Consider the following 19,135-nt stretch of genomic DNA (forward strand, 5'->3'; position numbering starts at 1 on the left):
TGTATCCGTCGCTGCTCCGTGTGTTCCACCCACGGATATAGATATAACGATGACGACCTTCTGGGTGATACGGTGACGAGTGATAACGAGAAATCATATGTCCGCGGATACGAAATACGAAAGTCGTCGGTCAGTGGAGACAGATCCGCTACGTTTTACATTTTATTATTATTTCGATATCTGCGGTTGAGTATCTTTTTTCGGCACAAACCGACACAGTGGAATAAGATCAGTTCAGCCCACCGGGCAATCGAGCAAAATGGCTTTGACCAGCGTCCAGAAGATTCTGTTCCGCGCGCCGCAGTCCGCTCGGCACATCACAGGCAGGGCTCTACAAGCGTCCCTGGGACCGAAACCGCAGAAACCCGCACCGTTCCCGTACAAAGAGAAGGATTACACGTTGTTCAATAGCATGTTCGACAAGACTACGTCGCGTTTCGATGAGAACAGCAAGCTGATCGTTCTTGAGGGACCTGTCGGAATCGGTGAGTTTGTGTGTTCTCACTTTATCTAGTTTGCTTATGAAACACCACCACAACATTAAACTGTTGTGCTGATGGTTATTATGTTGGGTTGACTGGTGCGCATGTGTATATTTTGTGTGTCACAACGTCACTTATCACTCTTCTACTTTTTTTTGTATTTTTAGGTAAGACGGCTGTTGGACATCAACTTGCCGATTTATTGGGTATGCATTTTATGCCTGACATTACTATGGATGCGTACTACATAAATGACTATGGTTACGATATGCGAAAACTGGACCCTCAACTGCCTGTCAATTGTCGTAGTTTTGACGAGCGTAATTTTCTCGAAAACCCGGAACACTTTAATGCTGCATCGTTTCAAATAATCAAATATAAGTTGCGCTATGCTCATTACATTGATGCCATCGCACACTTGTTAAATACTGGAGAAGGTGTAATTATTGAACGCAGTCCATACAGTGACTTTGCGTTTGTAGAAGCAATGTATAAATGCAAGTATATGAGTAAAGCAGCACGTGAAATGTACTATATACTGTACAAGCACGCTATGCCTGATTTGTTGCATCCTCATTTGGTTGTCTACTTGGATGCACCAGTACCAAGATTGTTAGACCTTGTAAAAGAAAGAAAACTTCCCCATGAAGTCAATTCTAAGGCGATGAATACAAAGTTTTTAGAAACCATGGATAGCGAATTGAAATATAAATTTTTAAGAGATATCAGGTATGTTATTAATCGCAGACAATTGTAATAATAACAAAAATATATAATAAACCATATAAAAGTAATAGACCAAGTATATGTAATGAACCTAATACATGTTTGACTTATCAATAAATACAATTTTTGATTTTAGCAACCGATCTGATGTATTAGTATATGATTGGTCAGAAGGTGGTGATGCGGAAATAATCGTGGAAGATTTAGAACGTTTAGATATTGACAACTATGATGAGAATGATCCTAAGATACAGGATTGGAGTTATTCAAGAGAACAATACTGGGCTGATGTACGAATGAAGTATGTTGTTGTATTTATCCAATATACATTAATTTAAAGATTATATTAATATCTATTCAACAATAAATCATAAGTTGTAAACAATATAACCAAGAGAGAGAAAACTTAAATAAATAAATAATCTTCAGAGATCCTTGAAATCAAGTCATTTTTAAAGAAAATCCAGTAGGTACTTTTAACAATTTACTGTGATGAACTGTGAAAATCGATTATAATGAAATGGAAAGAAAAATTGGTTGTAATCGAATATTTCTTACAAACAAATTTCCTATATTTTATTCTATTACCTACATAAAAAAAAAAAAATACATAATTTGCGAAATTTAAATAAAAAGTACAATTTATGATTCATTATACTTTAATAGTTCAAAATGTAGTTAAATTTTATTTTATTATATCATATAAGTCTTAAGGGTTTTCCACTATAGTTAATAGAAACAAATCAATGGTGGTAAAAGGAAAAGGGAAAAATAAGCCTATAAGAAATGTTTATAATTTAGGCTTCAAGGATTGAATTGTATAAAGAAAAACATCTCGCCATAAAGAAGCTATAACAGAGCTAGTTTGCCTTGAGTTTTTAAAGAAATTTGATAACAAAAATTCCTTGTTATCTCTGGAGGTTAGGTTCCAGCAAATTCAAAGTTGCGAAGATAACAATATCATTATACAGCTTTTGTATGGTAGTGATAAATTGTATGAATTATTAAATAAAGATTATTTCTGACTCGATACCCCAAATAATGAAGGATTACTGTATATGAAATAAGTAGATCAAGTAGATAGTTAGAAATATTTAATTTATTTCTATCCTGCTTTATTTTTTGTGATTGTACAACAATTAATTATTTATTTATGTTCATAGATATACCAATGATAAAGAAGAATTACTTTCTAATTTTAACGTCCCTCTTGTTGATGCTCCAGAACTTCTTATACCTGGCGAAGAAGCTGAAGTTCTTACCCATGCTTGGTTCCAAGTAAGAATAATATTTTTGTTTATAATATAAGGAACTTTTGTTAAACTTAATATTTAAAATTCATATTGTATTATATGCTGTAGAAATATTTAGTATATTATTAATAAGTCATATTGGTTAATACACACAATTCTTAAGAGGATGCCAGTGCATTTTTTTTTCTCTGTCTGCTCACTCGCAACATACCAAATTTTATGTTCACAAATACGATTATAATCATATTTTTAAAATTAGAGTGAGGTAAGACAATTATCTAGGACATCTCAAGTTGTTTATTATATTTTAATCTTAAAGCGAGTTATGAGTATTTTAAAATTAAAATTTATAAAATAATTAATAAATAGTTTTTAAGATGCCCTAGATCTTTTCTTACCTTTAAATTGTATAAGATGTCATTCACTCTAATTTTAGAAATTGTTATGATTATAATCATTATTGTGAACTTAAAATTTGCTATGTTGTGCATGGGTGAGTGTAAAAAAAAAAATGCATTGACATCTTCTTAAGAACCAGTCAAATTTTCCTATACTTATTTATATTGTTTGGTACAACCTGTTGGTAAGTGTGAACAAATTAGGTTGTACCTTTGGTGTCAAATTTATTTTTGCTGTTCATACAAATATATTTACCTAGGGGACAGGGACGAATTGGAAGATTTTTCTAGACCGAGAAAATAGATTAGACCCTTAGCACTATTATAGTCCTTTATTATAATAGATTAAAAAAATATTGTGTGAATGCCTATTTAAATTATTTTATTTGTGGATAGATGTTAAAAAATTACTTGTAGTATTATAATATTTTAAATTTCACAAAATATTAAATTAATCAAATCTAATTTTTAAATAATTTACTTACGTTTTTTATTTCTGGGCATTGTGTTTATTATAGAAATGTTTTTGATAAATATGAATTTAGAAAATAATAACAAATAAATTCTACAATAAATGTAGAAATTAGGTTTTTATCAATAAAATATCACCATGTGTACAAATACTAAACAACTGTTAATTGACATAGTTTTAATATGAAACGGAAATATTTTATTATGAAAATAATTATTTTTCAGTACCATCTTAAAATTAAAAATGATTTTTTTGTTAAAACTTAGTTGTATCTTTTTATAAAAATATAAGGTTAGGATATAATTATAATTCCAATAATAATACTTGAAGCATTAATCTGATCATTATTTAATCTAAAAATTGATTACTAACCATTAGAGGTCTCTTATCAAGTATATTTTAATGCAAGGGTGCCCATTAGGGAAATGATAGTAATTTTTAATAGTTATTGTTTATCTATGTTCTGCTATTTAATAAAAGAAATTTTGTTGGTTCTTAGTTTTCTTATAATATTGTCATTCCCCTAGGTTCAGATTCATGGACACCCTTGCTTCATTTTAATACCGTTTTAATGAATATAATTTCTTAGGTTCCATACATTTTAACTTGTTTAACTGACTTTAAATATTATTTACAGGCCGAAGGAAATACACATGCATATGGTTATGATCCAAAATACCACAGCTTAACAGAAATATTATTCAAAAACAAGTATAAGAAAGGGTGGAGTCCAATATCCTAATTGGACAATACATTTATGATATTGTATAATTAAATTCATAAATATTAGGTTAGCTAAGACAAAAATACTCATTATTCTGTTCTGTTTAAAATATATTTTGCGTTATCTCGTCAAACATTTCAATACATTATACAATATTACTAGTGTGAATGTGTGGCTATTCATTAACATTATTCCTATTTCCTAAATAATGTAAGTCTAAAATAATGACAATATTGTACTTTTTGAACTTGTGATTTGTGATTCTAATTTATATTATAATGATTAGTGCTCAAAAGTTGTAGGAGTATTATTCTATGTGCTTTCGATTTATGGCAGTCCTAGCTATACAACGGTGAGTTTGAAAATTGAAAGTGCATTTGTCATACATTTTAGGGTAAGTGCATAGTTCTTGATTTTCATGCCCATATTATGCATATTTAATATTTTCTTACTAAAAATTGATCTTTTTCTCTCTTAATCTGAATATTTTAATAATAATGTTGAATATTTAACTCAATATAATTTAATGTAGGTAGGTATTTATTGTTATTGTAGCAGTTGACAAATAATTCAACAACAACAGTGCAATATGCATTTAAACTCCATCTCATTAATATTCCCATGTACTATCTTTTCGGTCATATTTTTTTCAGTTCAACAAAACAGTTTTCCGCCATATTTTAAATATTAAAAATTTTTTTTGTACTTATTAATAGCGACCTAAAATGATTTTTTTTTTATGAATAATTGATTAAATTGGTGTTTTGCATAATATTTGACACTATTTGCATGTTTTTAAGCTCCTACAACTTTCGAGCCCTATTTTTATTGTATGAATAATTTGCCAATTAATTTTGAATATTTTGAAATAGTGATAACACCGGAGAAGTAAATATTGTGATAAGGTTATTGTAAGAAAAATGTCAGTATTCTCGATTTCCGTGTAAACAAATATAATATTATAATCACAAATCAGCGTTCTCTGCAGCCTGCAATGCTCTATGCAGCACACGATAAATTAAATTAAATTTATCATGATGCAGCAGCTGCTGCTGCCTGTTGGTACTTGGTTCATTATAGTATTGTAATCTATAAACCTTGGGTTCGTTATGCGATAGTGATTATTCGTCGGACGTTGGTCGTGTTATTGAATATTTGCGTTTTGAAAACATTCAGTTTTCCCATGTCGACAAATCGTTACGTGATTACGTAACAGGGAACTTACATCGCAAATCTCAATATCGCATAATTTACTTACTATTTTTTTTTGTGTAGAGGTACATAGTTTTAGTTTACTACCGTCAGCGTCATTATCCTTCGGCACTTTTTGAAACCATACGCACGTTTCTTTTCAACTTTGGTCTTTTTTCGGTTTCTTTTTGAATAGAAAATGCATTCGGAACATTTGGTGACCCATGTGTTGTTATTCGTCATTTGTGCCACAGCAGTGGTCTGTCTGAAGAAAGATCGGTTCTTTTGCGAATTGTCTTCCTCGTGTATGTGCATTACGGTCAATGACAACAGCAATATCGACTTAGGTGGACTGAATTTGACTCTGACAATCGCAGATAACCAGACGTTGAACTATCAACCTTGTGTCAGTGAAATCGTTGTAAGTATTTGGTTCCACGATAAACACTTCTGTATAATTCATTTAAAGGCTGACGGTTTTAATTTTAAATCAAATAGTTATTTATAAAATATGTGTATCGCCATTAATTTTAGTTCTCAAACATTTTGTTGAGTAGATGAACAAATTTTTTATCCTTCTAAGTCACTGGGTAGGGAAACCGTTTCCTATTAATTAAAAATGCATTTTTTCTGCTTTACAGTGAAAAATATTAATTTTACATTTTGTGAACAATTTTGAAGCAATGGTTTAGTGTTAGGCAATGTGTTCATACTCTAGGTATTAAATAATTTCTTCAGAGCAATACAATTTTCAGTGAATTACAACCAGAGTTTTCCATACTGTATTCAAAGGCTATTTAAAAAATAATTATCCCAAGAGTAACCAAGCCACATAAAAAACTTGTTCAAACTATCATTTCCAACTATAGGACATGCATCCATTAATATTTGTATGAATCACGTGATTCAAATGTATCTCCTTTCAACTGCCACTTCTCTAGTTACAATTTTTTTGTGCCGTTAATTAGCATAAAAGGTGCCAAAGAAAGAAATTTAAAATAAAAATATTATATAAATGTTCTATTATATGTAACACTTAATTTACAACTGGACATACATAAATTTATGAATTTAAAAATGAAATGTAAAGTACATCTAGAGAGATGTGTGTAATATCCAGAAAAAATATAATCTGGAAATTTATGGCTTTTAAATATTTTGTAAATTTGATTGAATTTTTAATGTAAAATAGGTATGTGAAAATAGTAGTTTACCAACATTTCCACTGTTGGTTATTTCTATCACGTATTTTTGTAATTTGATACCTGCTGCATATTTAAGTTAATCAAAAAATTTGTTATCTACCTACTAAAATGTTTTAGTTGTTGTAATCCTGTTGTTAATTTTAATTGCTCTGAAATAAATGTTTATATCTATAGTATACCTATAGCTACTTAATAAAAAAAAAATATACTCACAATATATTTAAATTAAGTGCCTAATTGTTTCGAATACATAGTTATGAATATTACATCTTGCGAACAAATAGGTGGTTAATTTCTCTAATACCTAAGTCATTTTTTCTCCCTATAGCATTTTTGATATTCATCTATTAGTATTAAATGTTCTATTAATTATTGAATTTAAAAGTAGGCTATTAGTTACATAAAAAATTAAAGACTAATAATTTAAAGGTATTAAATTCCATTATCGTAATATATTTTAAATTCGTCTATATAATTGTACGTACAAAAAAAAAAAATATTTTTGTTTAGATCGTAAATGGGACATCCGATTCTTCAATACAAGTTGCCAATTATACGCATGCTAATGTTAAACTAACTGACTTGGTAACATTTATCTATACAAATGACGAAAGCCAACAGTAAGACTGTTTGAATGATAACCTATTATACATATTTAATACTTAATTTATTTTATAGCGAGTTTGATGTAATTTTGGTATGTGATGAATTGGCAGTCAGTGGAAACGAATCTTTGACAAATTTCAAAAATGTCACAGCTAACCAATGTGTAAGGCTTACGTTTGTTATTTGCTTGTTTACTCATCAAATTAAATTATTTGATTATATTTATAGACGGTTGAACTTAAAACCAGTAAAGTATGTGGATTGAATTTAAGCGACGCGTATGAAAACAACCCAGATTCAGAATCTTGGACTTACTTTTTTTCATTTGTCTTGGTTGTTGCATTTGTTTACTTTGTTGGCGGATCTGTAGTAAATGCTTGTTTATTTAATGAAATTGGTATAAATATGATTCCTCATCATGCATTTTGGTTGTCACTTTATGATAAAATCAAGGTTTGTCCTTGCATTTTGGTTTATTTTTAACAATTTATTATTAATTAAAGTGTACTTTTCTAGGATAAACTATGCGGCACATCTACAATGGCAACTGCTTATGAAAGCATATAAATATTTTTTTTTCCCAAACAAAAATAAGATGCTCATGCACGCTGTATTGCTATTTGCTGGGCGTAATATTGCTGATAAAAATATTATATATTTTGTATTTTAATCTTCTTATTTCCAAAGGAAACACTGTATTAAATCATTTTATTGTTTTGTGTATTATTGTTTAATTTGATGAACATATTATTTTTATTTTCATTAAAACATATATTTAAATTTTATTTCATTGTGATAATGTTCTCAATTTATTATTAATAAAAATTAAATTGTGACCAGGGTCTTATCATATGTATTATTGTGATCTTAAAATATTTTAGAAGTCATTAATATTATTCAAAAACATGTTTAAGTCAATGTTGTAAAAATGTATCATTATGAATGAAAATTATTTTATGATTTAGATTAATTCAGAAATACTTTCTTAATAAAATAAATCCCATCAAGATTATTGGATTTTCAAACAAATACTGCCAAAGAATAAATAAAAAGTATATTTACTTTTATAACATTATATAATTTAATTAATTTTTCTATTTCAAAAAATAATATTTATCGTAAGATAATTTTGTTTTTAACATGAGTTTATATTTTTTTTCAACATACCAACCTACCTTAAAAAATTTGTTTTAATTTTCGGCATTGGTCATTTTAGAAATGCAATTTGTCGATGAACAATTAATTTTATAAATCTAGCTTTTTAAATTAATTAATATTTGGTTTTTATAATACAATGTAGTAAATATTTGCTAGTCTATTAATTAGTGTAATTAGGTAATTTTTTTTTTAGTATGTTTTAAAATTCAATGCAATTATATAGACTGGTATTTATTATTTTACTATAATAGGTATATAATATAAAATATATGTTGTTAAGTATATTTTTTGAGTTACCAGTTTCTAAAAGTACTTAAATGTTGGTTGATACTAAGAATCATGATTTTTTTCTTTTATTTTATATGACTTATATTAAGGTAATACATTATTGTGTGTATAGTTAATCAAAAATTGTTTCATTATTGTATAATTTTTTTTTTTTGTTTTAAATGTAACAACATCCTTCAACTATTTAGATTTTTATGTAGTACCTTTACTCTATTCCTTGTAAGAGCAATTACCGACCTGAAAATGGGTGTTATATGTGACTAAACTGGTAGCAAACTAGCAAATCGGTTGACGCCATGGACTGTTCTTGTGTGGGATAGAGTATTGTAATTTTTTTTTAAATGTACATTTCAAAGAAGTAAAATGGTATAAAACTTATTTTTGAATGAATGTTGAGAAGTAATTTGTATTTATTAACTGAATATATTATTTTAATCTGATATATAAATAATTGAGAATGTCTCTCTGAAATAATAGATTTATAATAATAGATCTGCACACTGTTCTGGTGTTACAGAGTGGGGCACTGCTTCCCCCCTAGAATTTGCAGCTAGGCGTTTGGTAATGTGGTACGTCGTTGACAGTGTAAATTGTGAAGAAACTCATATTATTCTTGGGTACTTTAATGTGAAACCTTGTATGTATTCCAAGCATGAAGCACTACATAGGTTTCCTAAAAAAATTCCCAAAAGTTGGCTGCCACCTAAACTGTATTGTACGGTACCGTGTGTTTCATTAAAATATATATTGTGCAATCATTACAATAGTGATTATTGTTAATTACGAAGTTATATTATCTTAGCTATGTACAGGTTCCATTCGGGTTTTTATATGTTGTTTCTATAAAATAATGAATATACATTATTAATACTTATACTTATAATAAATAATATTTAAAGTTAAATAAGTAGGTACTAATAATTATAAGCAGTGCTGCCGTAAATAGTAAAAATATAAGAATATCCAGCGCCACTGCCACGGCCCGAGCTAAGTAAAAAAAAATATAGCGGTGGCACGACAGTGTATATCATCTATTTATCTCGAAGCAAGAGTTGCCCAATTAAACAGTGTAAATGTTGGTGTTTTTTTCAACCGGACCCATCTAATTATTTACTGAATCAATTAATAGATAATAAATTGGAAAAATTCAGACAAATTGTGCAGATGACCTTTTGCAAAAATCATCGAAAGTACTGTTGGAAATTAAGTTATTAAAGGAAACGTGCAGACTTTTTAACAAGAAATTTTAATGAAATGTGGAATCAAGGTGGCCGCATCTCCGTTGTCGTGACGACCGGCTCCCCCACTCCATTTCGCATATGCAGTACAATATTATTGCTATCCTACATATTTTGCGTATTTATTAATAGTTTAATTTTGTAATCGACTGGCGATTGTCGCTTATTAAATTAAATTATAATACATAAATTAGTTTATTGTGTATTAGACAGTGTGTTATTACCATGCTCGAAGTTATAAAATGCCAACTAAAGTTTACAAACTGAATAAAAAAAAATAAATGCTAAGTAAATTGAATTTATGTACACTTATTTCAAAAAACAAGTTTAGTTAAAAAAATTAAACCTTTGGTATCCATGAAATGACCTAAGTAGGTAGTAATAAAGAGAGATGGCCTCGTTGTGATAAAGACGTTTCTATAATAATCCTAGAGAGGACAAATTCATTGGTGATATCACGTAAAAACACATCGTCGAACTACGGATAAAAAGCGGCTAAGTAAAAAAAAACATATTTTTAAGCATTACAAAGATGTGATATCATGAATAAAGTAAACTAAGTAAGGTTCGTTAGGTTAAGTTTAGTTAACGGCGTTAACGCTAAGTAAATTGAATTAGTACTGAATAAGCGTACCTACTTTAATTTAGTTTGTTTACCATTTATATAGAATATCTTATATCACATCGTTATAGTGCTTAAAGATCTCTTTTTACTAAGCCGTTTTTTACACGTAGTTCAATGAAGGGTTTTTTTGTGATTCCACTTAAGGTTATATTCTGTTCAAAATGCAATAAGTCGGCGAATAGATGTAGGTACACAACAATCAGTGGTGCAACTATGGGGTTGCTTTAAGGTACTTAAGCAACCCCAACTTTAATTTAAACACCCACAAGTTCTATGTCTTTGTAATTTCAAATATTTATGGTTTTAGCAATAATTTAGGTAATTTTTTTTAAAGATTTTTTCCCAACTTGTACGAGGCCATACAGGTTGCATTAACCATATACCTGTCAGTTCTGCGACATTCAAACGAAGTTTTTCTTCTATGAGAAGATTTAAAAATTGGTTGCGGAGCAGCATGTTACAGAAACACTTATAATAAGTATTATAAGTGTGGAGAGAGACCTATACCTAATGACATTGTACCTGAAGAAATATTATATACATTTGCAAGTATTGATAGAAAACTATGTTTGATACTATAAAATAAAGTATAGTAAAAAAATTAAATTTATTTTCAATTAATGGTATAATAATTGTGAACAGTTACTGTATTATAATCTAAATAATGGTACTATGTAATGTTGGGGGGGGGGGGTTGTAATGGCTTGCTGAGTGATTCATTATGGTAGCACCCCCAAGATTTGAACCCTAAGTTGCTCCACTGACAACAACAAGGTTAGGTGGTCATATATATCTATGATCGGGCGTGTTTTTATGATGAACGGATGAACGGTCATCTAGAATCTAGATCCTTGTTTAACTATACAGTTTCCCGTGATCCAAATGATACAACTGGCAAAACTATGGGGAATTAGTAGGATGGAGATCTAGGTGAGACGTTACCGGAATAATGAACCACTGTCAAAGATCCCGGTAAGTTTTTTGGTATGTCCAAGTGAAATTTCTGACCTTCCGATCAATTGTAAGTATTGTTTTGGGTCATACACTCGAGCAATACCTAATAAAGTAATAAATAATAATTATATTGATGTACTTTAATACCTATTTGTATTTTTTTATCGAGTAGTAGCTGGATCGGTAGGTGGTAGGTGACTGGTGTGACCTTAAATCCGTGAATACGAGTTGCGATATATATATATAGTTAATGCTATATTATTTTTCGTATTGCCATAAATAATTATTTCGATCTTCGGGTACGCGAGTAAAATATGATTATAAATTGCACTAGTGGTTGCACATACCAGTATAAAATAATATAGTATTTTTTTGTTCCGAGGTGGTAAATTTTTGGTAACATATTATTTTATATACTACTCTATAGGTAATCTCATGCACTTCGTTGGCCATTAAAAATGCTAACTCTACATTATGATACTCGCTTGTGATAATGCGAGCCGTATAATAGTCGGTAGGCAATCCACCTGTGGTGGATTGAGGGGCTTATGGCCCGTTTCCGACAAAAACTGGTTCCCTGATTTAGGCATACCCATTTTCCGCCAAAATCTATTTTTGTGAAAAGACGTTTCTGCCAATTATTATTTTATTATTTGGGAACGAGGTACAATTATAATATTTTCTTATCAAATGAAAATATCCTTATTATAATTTAATTACATGTCACATATTCATTATATTTAAATATTGAGATATTTCAAATTATAATACAAGTAGGTACATTATAATAAAACATTAGTCGAATATGAGCACAATTAAATTAGGGTTTTAAAAATAAATACATAAAAAATATATAAATATAATCGATAAAAAAACTATAAAACACAAGTAAAAAATAAGAGTATAAGATAAATATATGAAAACATAATTACATATGATAAAAATAACAACATGTTTGAGGAATTAAGAGCTTCATTTAAATCTTTATAAAATTATGATTTTTCAGAGAAATTAACTGCCATAAATTGTTGTTTTGTTTGTGATTGTTCTGAACTAATGCCCTTGAGATTCTTGTCAGTTTTTAAATGTTGAGACACATTAAATTTACAATCGGAATTTACATCAGTTTCTCAAATCTTACAAAATTAAATACTTGAATCGATTGTTAACATATTAGAACCGTATTCACCAACCTAACTACGAATGAACTGTACTGCGATTCAATGTTTATTTTTTTAGACATTTTAAAGTTATTTTAAAACATGGGATTAGATGTATAGTTTACCTTCACACACGTACGACAACTGCAGGATTGGGAGTACTAAAATTAAAACTTGCAATCGACAGTCGTCCATAAGTTATAAGTACATTGAAATGTTTGATATTCTAATGCAATGGCCAATGATACAATGAGGGAATAACACTGACGTCATCAACTATTAATACATCGGACTGTCAATGAGTTATAAGGCTGCGAAAGTGTGAAAACATGAAATATTATTTGCTAAGGCCTATTTATTTTTAATAATTCAAATATTTTTAAAAATATAATTAAGTAAATCAATACTTTCAATAATATGCCAATATTTCATAAATTATGTGAAAGTATGCTCAAAATAGCATTGAACACCCAAAATTAGCAAAATAGCAATAAAAACCGTAAATATGCAAAACAATGTAAAATGCAATTTCGTGTATGACATCAGAGACGTGAAACGTATTTGCATCTTATTTTGGATGTTCTAGGACGAACCAAGAAAAATATGCATTTGCTACAACTTTCGAGCCCTGCAGATTACATTTAAATGGCTTTTTTTCGATATTAGTTTTTATATGAACTTAATGCTTTCATCTAACAGTAAAAGTAATAATATCCTAGAAACTATGCCAAAATTAATATTATGAGTTTTGTTTTAGAATAGGTTTTAGAAAAAAGTGAACTTACATTAGAGGTTCTTTAGTTACAATTGTTATATTATTATAAAACATTGTACATTTTTATGTTCATTCTCCATAATTATCTAATAATAAAATTGAATATAAGATGTATGGTGTACAATTTAAAAAAAGTTATAAGATAGAGAGTGGGAATAATCGTCTGATCACAAAAAAAATCAACCAATATTATACAACTACTCTGTTACCACAGGACTTGGCTGAGGGTCACCACAAAATATGTACTAAAACCTTTAATCAGATTTATTATTTTTTTTTATTGGTATGATACTTTATATGTGATCTTAAATACGATGCTAAAGAAAAAGCTTTATTACAGATATCACATTTAAATGGCTTTTCCCCTGTATGGCTCCTCGTATGACCTATAAAACTGTTTAGAGAAAATAATGTTTTATCACAGAAATCACATTTATATTGGTCTAAATTATCTCTAACATGAACTCTTACAATATGATCTTTAAGACTACATTTCACATTAAATGATTTAGAACAAATGTCACATTCGTAAGGTTTTTCCTCTGTGTGTGTTCTTCTATGATATTTTAAATGGTGTCTTTGAGTAAACCTTTTATTACAGATATCACATTTAAACGGCTTTTCTCCGGTATGTGTTCTCATATGGAGAATTAAATTTGGTTTATCGGAAAAAGTTTTAGAACAGATGTTGCATATTAAAGGCTTAATTACTATGTGTGACTTTTTATGAGTATTTAAACCCGATGATAGAGAAAACCTTTTATCACAAATCTCACATTTAAATGGCTTATCTCCAGTATGCATTCTCATATGATCAGTAACATATTTTTTTTCCCTAAATCTTTTTGAACAAATGTCGCATTTAAAAGGTTTTTCTTCACTATGTGTCAATATATGGTTTTTTAAATGTTCTCCACGAGTAAATAGTTTATTACAGATATTGCATTCATACGGCCTTTCTCCTGTATGTGTTCTCATATGAACGGTTATACTTGATTTCTTAGTCAGTTCCAAAGAACAAATTTTGCATTTAAAAGGTTTTTTATTTGTATGTTTCCATGAATGATCTTTTAAACATTGTGCATAAGAAAATCTTTGATCACAGATATCACATTTAAAAGGTTTTTCTCCAGTATGTGTTCTCTTATGGCTAATTACACTTGCTGCTTCAGAAAACCTTCTATCACATATATCACATTTATATGGTTTTTCACCAGTATGTGTCCTTATATGCATTTTTAAATTTGGTAACCGAGCAAATTCTTTATCACAGAAATCACATTTAAATGGTTTTTCTCCAGTATGTATTCTTTTATGACATGTTAAACTACTCGAAGAAGTCAATGTTTTATTACAGATATCACATTTGTATAGCTTTTCTCCAGTATGTGTTCTCATATGGATATAAAGTTTTTGTTTAATATGAAATGTTTTATCACAGATGGTACATTTATAAGGGGTTTTTCCGGTATGAAGCAGTAAGTGTTCTTTCAAATGAGATTCCATAGAATATGATTCATCGCAAATGTCGCAGACATATGTATTTTTGTTTTTATTGGTATGAATTTTCATATGACTAGTCAAAAGTGCTTTTGAATCAAATGATAAATTGCAGATGTCACATTTTTGATAATTTTCTTGTAAGTTAGATATCTTGTCCGAATTCATACGTGCAATGAGTTCCGATGAGTGGCTTTCAGTAACAACTGTTCCTTCAAATTCACAGCCATCAATAAAATCTTTTTCAACTTTAATTTCTATATCAATTGTCTTTACTTTTTCTCCAGCTTCACATAAAATTCTAAAAAATAAAATTATTCCTAAATTAAGTAAAGGACAATAGTTATATTTGTAAACCATGGTGATTAAAATAAAAAAAATGGACAAGTGAGTTCCACTCTGCAGTAGTGTAGTTGTCAAGTATGTCATTTTAATGGATGTGTTATATTTGAATTCAATGATACGCAATTGCATTCAAAAAACTATTCTGATCGAAGACGTTGTGTCATTCTAGCATACTTGTTCAATCATCAAATTTAATAATTTGAAAAAAATTAATAAAATCTAAAATGCATATGTTATATTTCTAAGTTTTTTAATACTTTCAACAACAATTGAAAAATGTATTTTAATACATTAAGTTAAATAGTGAATTATAATAACATTTGATTTATAGTTAGAATTTGTTATCTGTTTTTAAAGATTTTGACAACGTACGTGAAGAGAATATAAATCCGGTCTTAGCTCATGATTCGTGATCAGTTTTATGTAGCTTCTTCCTGCTTACTTAAGCTCAGAAAAATATCTTTTGTAAATACTATGAGTAACATGCTACTAGATATTTTGCTTCTGTACGGAAAATTGAGTAATCACAGATATGTTTTAATGTTTAGGAAAAATATCGAGTTGCATGCTACTTTTTGTTGGGGAATAAATTAAATTTTTTCTTGTTTTAATTTTTATTGTAGATTTGAGTTTTTATGAAAATATAAACAAAGCTTTACAAAATCGATTGAAAAAAAAAGTTGCGCCCGTCACAAGAATATATCTATGTTACATACCTAACCTGACCAAAAAGCTAATAATATTTTTACAAAGAAATATTAGAAAGTCAATAAGTTTAAAATGTTTGTACATAACATTGTTTAGTTAAAGCTAAATTCGCACAACAAACAATCCCAATACTTAATCTAGCTCAGTGATAGTAGATTAGTGGGTTCAGCAGCTTTTAATAAAATACAAGATGAAATTTTTTGAAATTTATGACATTTAAGTGCATTTTTAACGTGTTTAGGGCATTATTTATATTTTCAAGCCACTTTTGAACCTATTTCTAGTATCTAGAACATAGATTTTTTAATGGTATTTAAATATGAGCACTAGTTATCACTTTTCCTTGATAACAAAGAAACAAGAGACCTCTTCATGGCATAAATCTTTAGGCCTGTACAGGTATGTTTTATGGAGAGTATTTTTACATGACTGGGGAGAAGAAAAACTATCAGTCAGTTATTACTTATTATGAATTGTACTTGTTTACAAAAATAGTATATAACTATATTAATGCACCTATGTTATTAATTTATTATATTATGATTAATAAATTGTTCAATATTTTGATGCATAGGTTAGGAATGATTGAATTTCATATTACATTAAAATTTAAATACAATTCTTACCCCGTATTTTGTAACAATTGATGATCATATGATTTATGGTCCATTTCATCGACAAATTCTTCTTTAATAACTGTATTAAATACTTGATCACACCTAAAATTTTTTTTTGCAAATTTGTAGTTAATTATTTACTATACTTTTAAAATTAGATACAATGTACATAATTACATCAGTTAAAAAATGTTGCATTATTTTTAGCTGTTAAAAAAATATTTATTAAAACTATTATCGGCCAGATAGGGAATTACCTAACTGATAATATTAATGGGAGACAGAGTGGCTGAGTAGACTAAGGCGTCGGTCCAAACTCGGACTGTCCATGGTACGAATCCTGGCCATGGGCGGCATCGCTCTCTGAGCAGGCAACTGCCTAGCAGTGAGGCCGCCCTCCCCCAACCGGGCATGGCAGAAACCTACAAATACTTAACCTAACCTGAACTAGAAATTTTGCCGAATAGGCGTCTGCCTACGCCTTTAGGCTTACTCACGGACATAGCGCCATTTGCAAAAAAAAATTTTACGAACAGATATACCTATATGGAAAATAATGTTTCTATACAGATTTTTATATGTTATAATATTATGTTTAAGATCAAAATTTTCCAATTTTTAAACATAACCATCTTGTGGTATGAAACATATTTATACATCACTCTGTTCTGTGATCATTCTGTCAAATATGAAAAAACTAGAAGTCCTCAGCCCTAGTTATAAGTATTTAAAAATTAGATTGGCAGAGTATAGTGGATCAGTGGTTTTTGGGGTAACTGAGGACCATTCTACTTGGCTCATCAAAACTTTAAATACCTATAACTCATAAACTATTTGTCTTAAATTCAATTTTTAAGCATTAAAATACTTAGAAAAATATTCTGCTTTGGAATATGAAATTAAAACTGTACCCTGTCATTAACAAATTTATCAACTTTAAAAATGTGAAGGATAAAAATATATATCATTTTTAAAACTTGTTTTTTAACAACTAGAATGTAAATTTTTTTTCAAAAACAATTACACTGTAATTGAATATAATTTTACTAATTTATTTACACGATACTTGGGTACAAGACATAAACCTAATAATTTTGCATGACTGGGCAGAAAAAAAATGTTAGTTATTATGAATTGCACTTGTCCACAAAAAAAAGTATACAACTATTATGTACCTAGGTTTTAATATTATGATTAATATTTTTGTTTACATATAGGTTAGGTATCATTCAATTTCATATTAAACTATAATGTAAATACATATCTTACCCGATTTGTGATTGTACCCGATGATCATTACAAGGGTCTATTTTATCAATAAATTCTCGTTTAATGGATGTATTGAATATTTGATCATCACATCTAAAAAGTGGAATCGTTAACACTCTAGAACTTTTTAATAGACAATCATACCTAAAAAAAATTGAAAAAAAAATTATTTACTATAAGTAGGTATGCATAAGTTATAAAAACAACTAGTCTAGCTTATGGAAAGTAAATGTTCAAAGCCAATGGATTTATTGTCTTTTATTTATTATATCGTATCATACTATACACTTTATAAGAATCTCGCCCAAACACATAACTTTTATTTTTTTATTTTTTTTTTTTTTTATTGAACTTAAGCTTCGGCAACTGAGGCCATTAGCTGTAGTAGGATTTGTATTGTAGTTTGTATTGTATATTTTTTGGAACGGTAGGGGGGAACACGTGTGTGTTTGTTTTTGGCAGAATTTCGAATGGGGCACCCGTAGGTTTCTGCCATGCCCCGGGGGTGGGGGATGGCAGCACTTGTTCTCCGGTCACCGCGACTTGTCCGGAGAAAAATGCTGCCCGGTAGCCGAGGATCGAACCGCGACCGGCTGCGTCGCAGCGGACGCGTCAGACCACTCGGTCACCTCATCCCCCATAACTTTTATTATGTGGGTGAAGAGGCTTAAACCCATAATGTCCATTTGGGCACAAATCATTGGCCTCGAACGTTCACTTTTTGTGAGCAGGATTGAAGGTAGTTTAAGAAAATTCAATTATTTCAAAATGTAGGATACAATTACATATTTTTTGTAATATTACACTGATAGTGTATTTGCTCACTTGGAATTGATCGTTGAATCATTCACTGTTGTTCTTGACATTTCCATACTGTATTTTTATATCTTCCTTAATGTTTTTCAATTACTGTAAACATGAACCAAATAAATAATAATGTACATAATATGTGTTTAAGTGGTTAATTGTATGAGGCTGTGTATAATCAGTATATAGATAAAATGGATAATTATAGCAAACTTATGACTAAGTGAGTTTTTTTGTACCTACATATAGAATATCATCATTTGAGTATTCAATTTTGTATTAAATATTTTATTAATATGGGGACTATAAATAAACCGTTGAAAAGAGATACATTTATTACAGCTTGAAGTTACGTGGTACTTACCGCTTTAATTTGTCACAATGTTAAGGATTTAAGCTGTTGTTTTTTTAACATTTAATTTAAAGCTGACAGGAGGCGGTAGACGATCACCGCTGTTTGGTTTGTTAGGACGGGATGAATTAAAAAAACACACAAAAATGACATTTAAAATTTGCAGCGTTGAATTACAGAAGGCACGTGGATTGCGATTTGCGATAGACGCTGTTACAGTGTCACCTGTTGTGACAGAATAGTTTATGTTACTAAGATAGTTTGCTACACGATGTAGATAAT

The 19,135-nt window shown here is 29.3% G+C and overlaps 3 protein-coding genes across 3 annotated transcripts; 2 read left to right on the forward strand and 1 right to left on the reverse strand.

Moving 5' to 3' along the window:
• The first annotated feature begins 52 nt into the window (after positions 1-52).
• LOC111030295 (NADH dehydrogenase [ubiquinone] 1 alpha subcomplex subunit 10, mitochondrial) lies at positions 53-4,219 on the forward strand. The gene is made up of 5 exons (XM_022309720.1): positions 53-485; positions 650-1,211; positions 1,345-1,509; positions 2,372-2,486; positions 3,969-4,219. Exons 1-5 carry the CDS (start codon positions 260-262, stop codon positions 4,071-4,073), a joined length of 1,173 nt encoding a protein of 390 aa, XP_022165412.1. The 5' UTR covers positions 53-259; the 3' UTR covers positions 4,074-4,219.
• Positions 4,220-4,973: 754 nt separating this feature from the next.
• LOC111030297 lies at positions 4,974-7,842 on the forward strand. The gene is made up of 6 exons (XM_022309722.1): positions 4,974-5,332; positions 5,443-5,667; positions 6,962-7,071; positions 7,130-7,220; positions 7,286-7,510; positions 7,574-7,842. Exons 2-6 carry the CDS (start codon positions 5,446-5,448, stop codon positions 7,622-7,624), a joined length of 699 nt encoding a protein of 232 aa, XP_022165414.1. The 5' UTR covers positions 4,974-5,332; positions 5,443-5,445; the 3' UTR covers positions 7,625-7,842.
• A 5,199-nt stretch (positions 7,843-13,041) lies between these two features.
• Positions 13,042-19,120, reverse strand: LOC111030270 (zinc finger protein 883-like). The gene is made up of 5 exons (XM_022309691.1): positions 18,866-19,120; positions 18,520-18,603; positions 17,695-17,838; positions 16,435-16,527; positions 13,042-15,056 (listed from the first exon to the last, which is right to left on the reverse strand). The coding sequence occupies exons 2-5, from the start codon at positions 18,564-18,566 to the stop codon at positions 13,523-13,525; spliced, it is 1,818 nt and encodes a 605-aa protein (XP_022165383.1). The 5' UTR covers positions 18,567-18,603; positions 18,866-19,120; the 3' UTR covers positions 13,042-13,522.
• Positions 19,121-19,135: the final 15 nt, after the last annotated feature.

This window comes from Myzus persicae, unplaced genomic scaffold (assembly GCF_001856785.1).
Source record: "Myzus persicae strain clone G006 unplaced genomic scaffold, MPER_G0061.0, whole genome shotgun sequence".
NCBI classification, from domain to species: Eukaryota; Metazoa; Arthropoda; class Insecta; order Hemiptera; family Aphididae; genus Myzus; species Myzus persicae.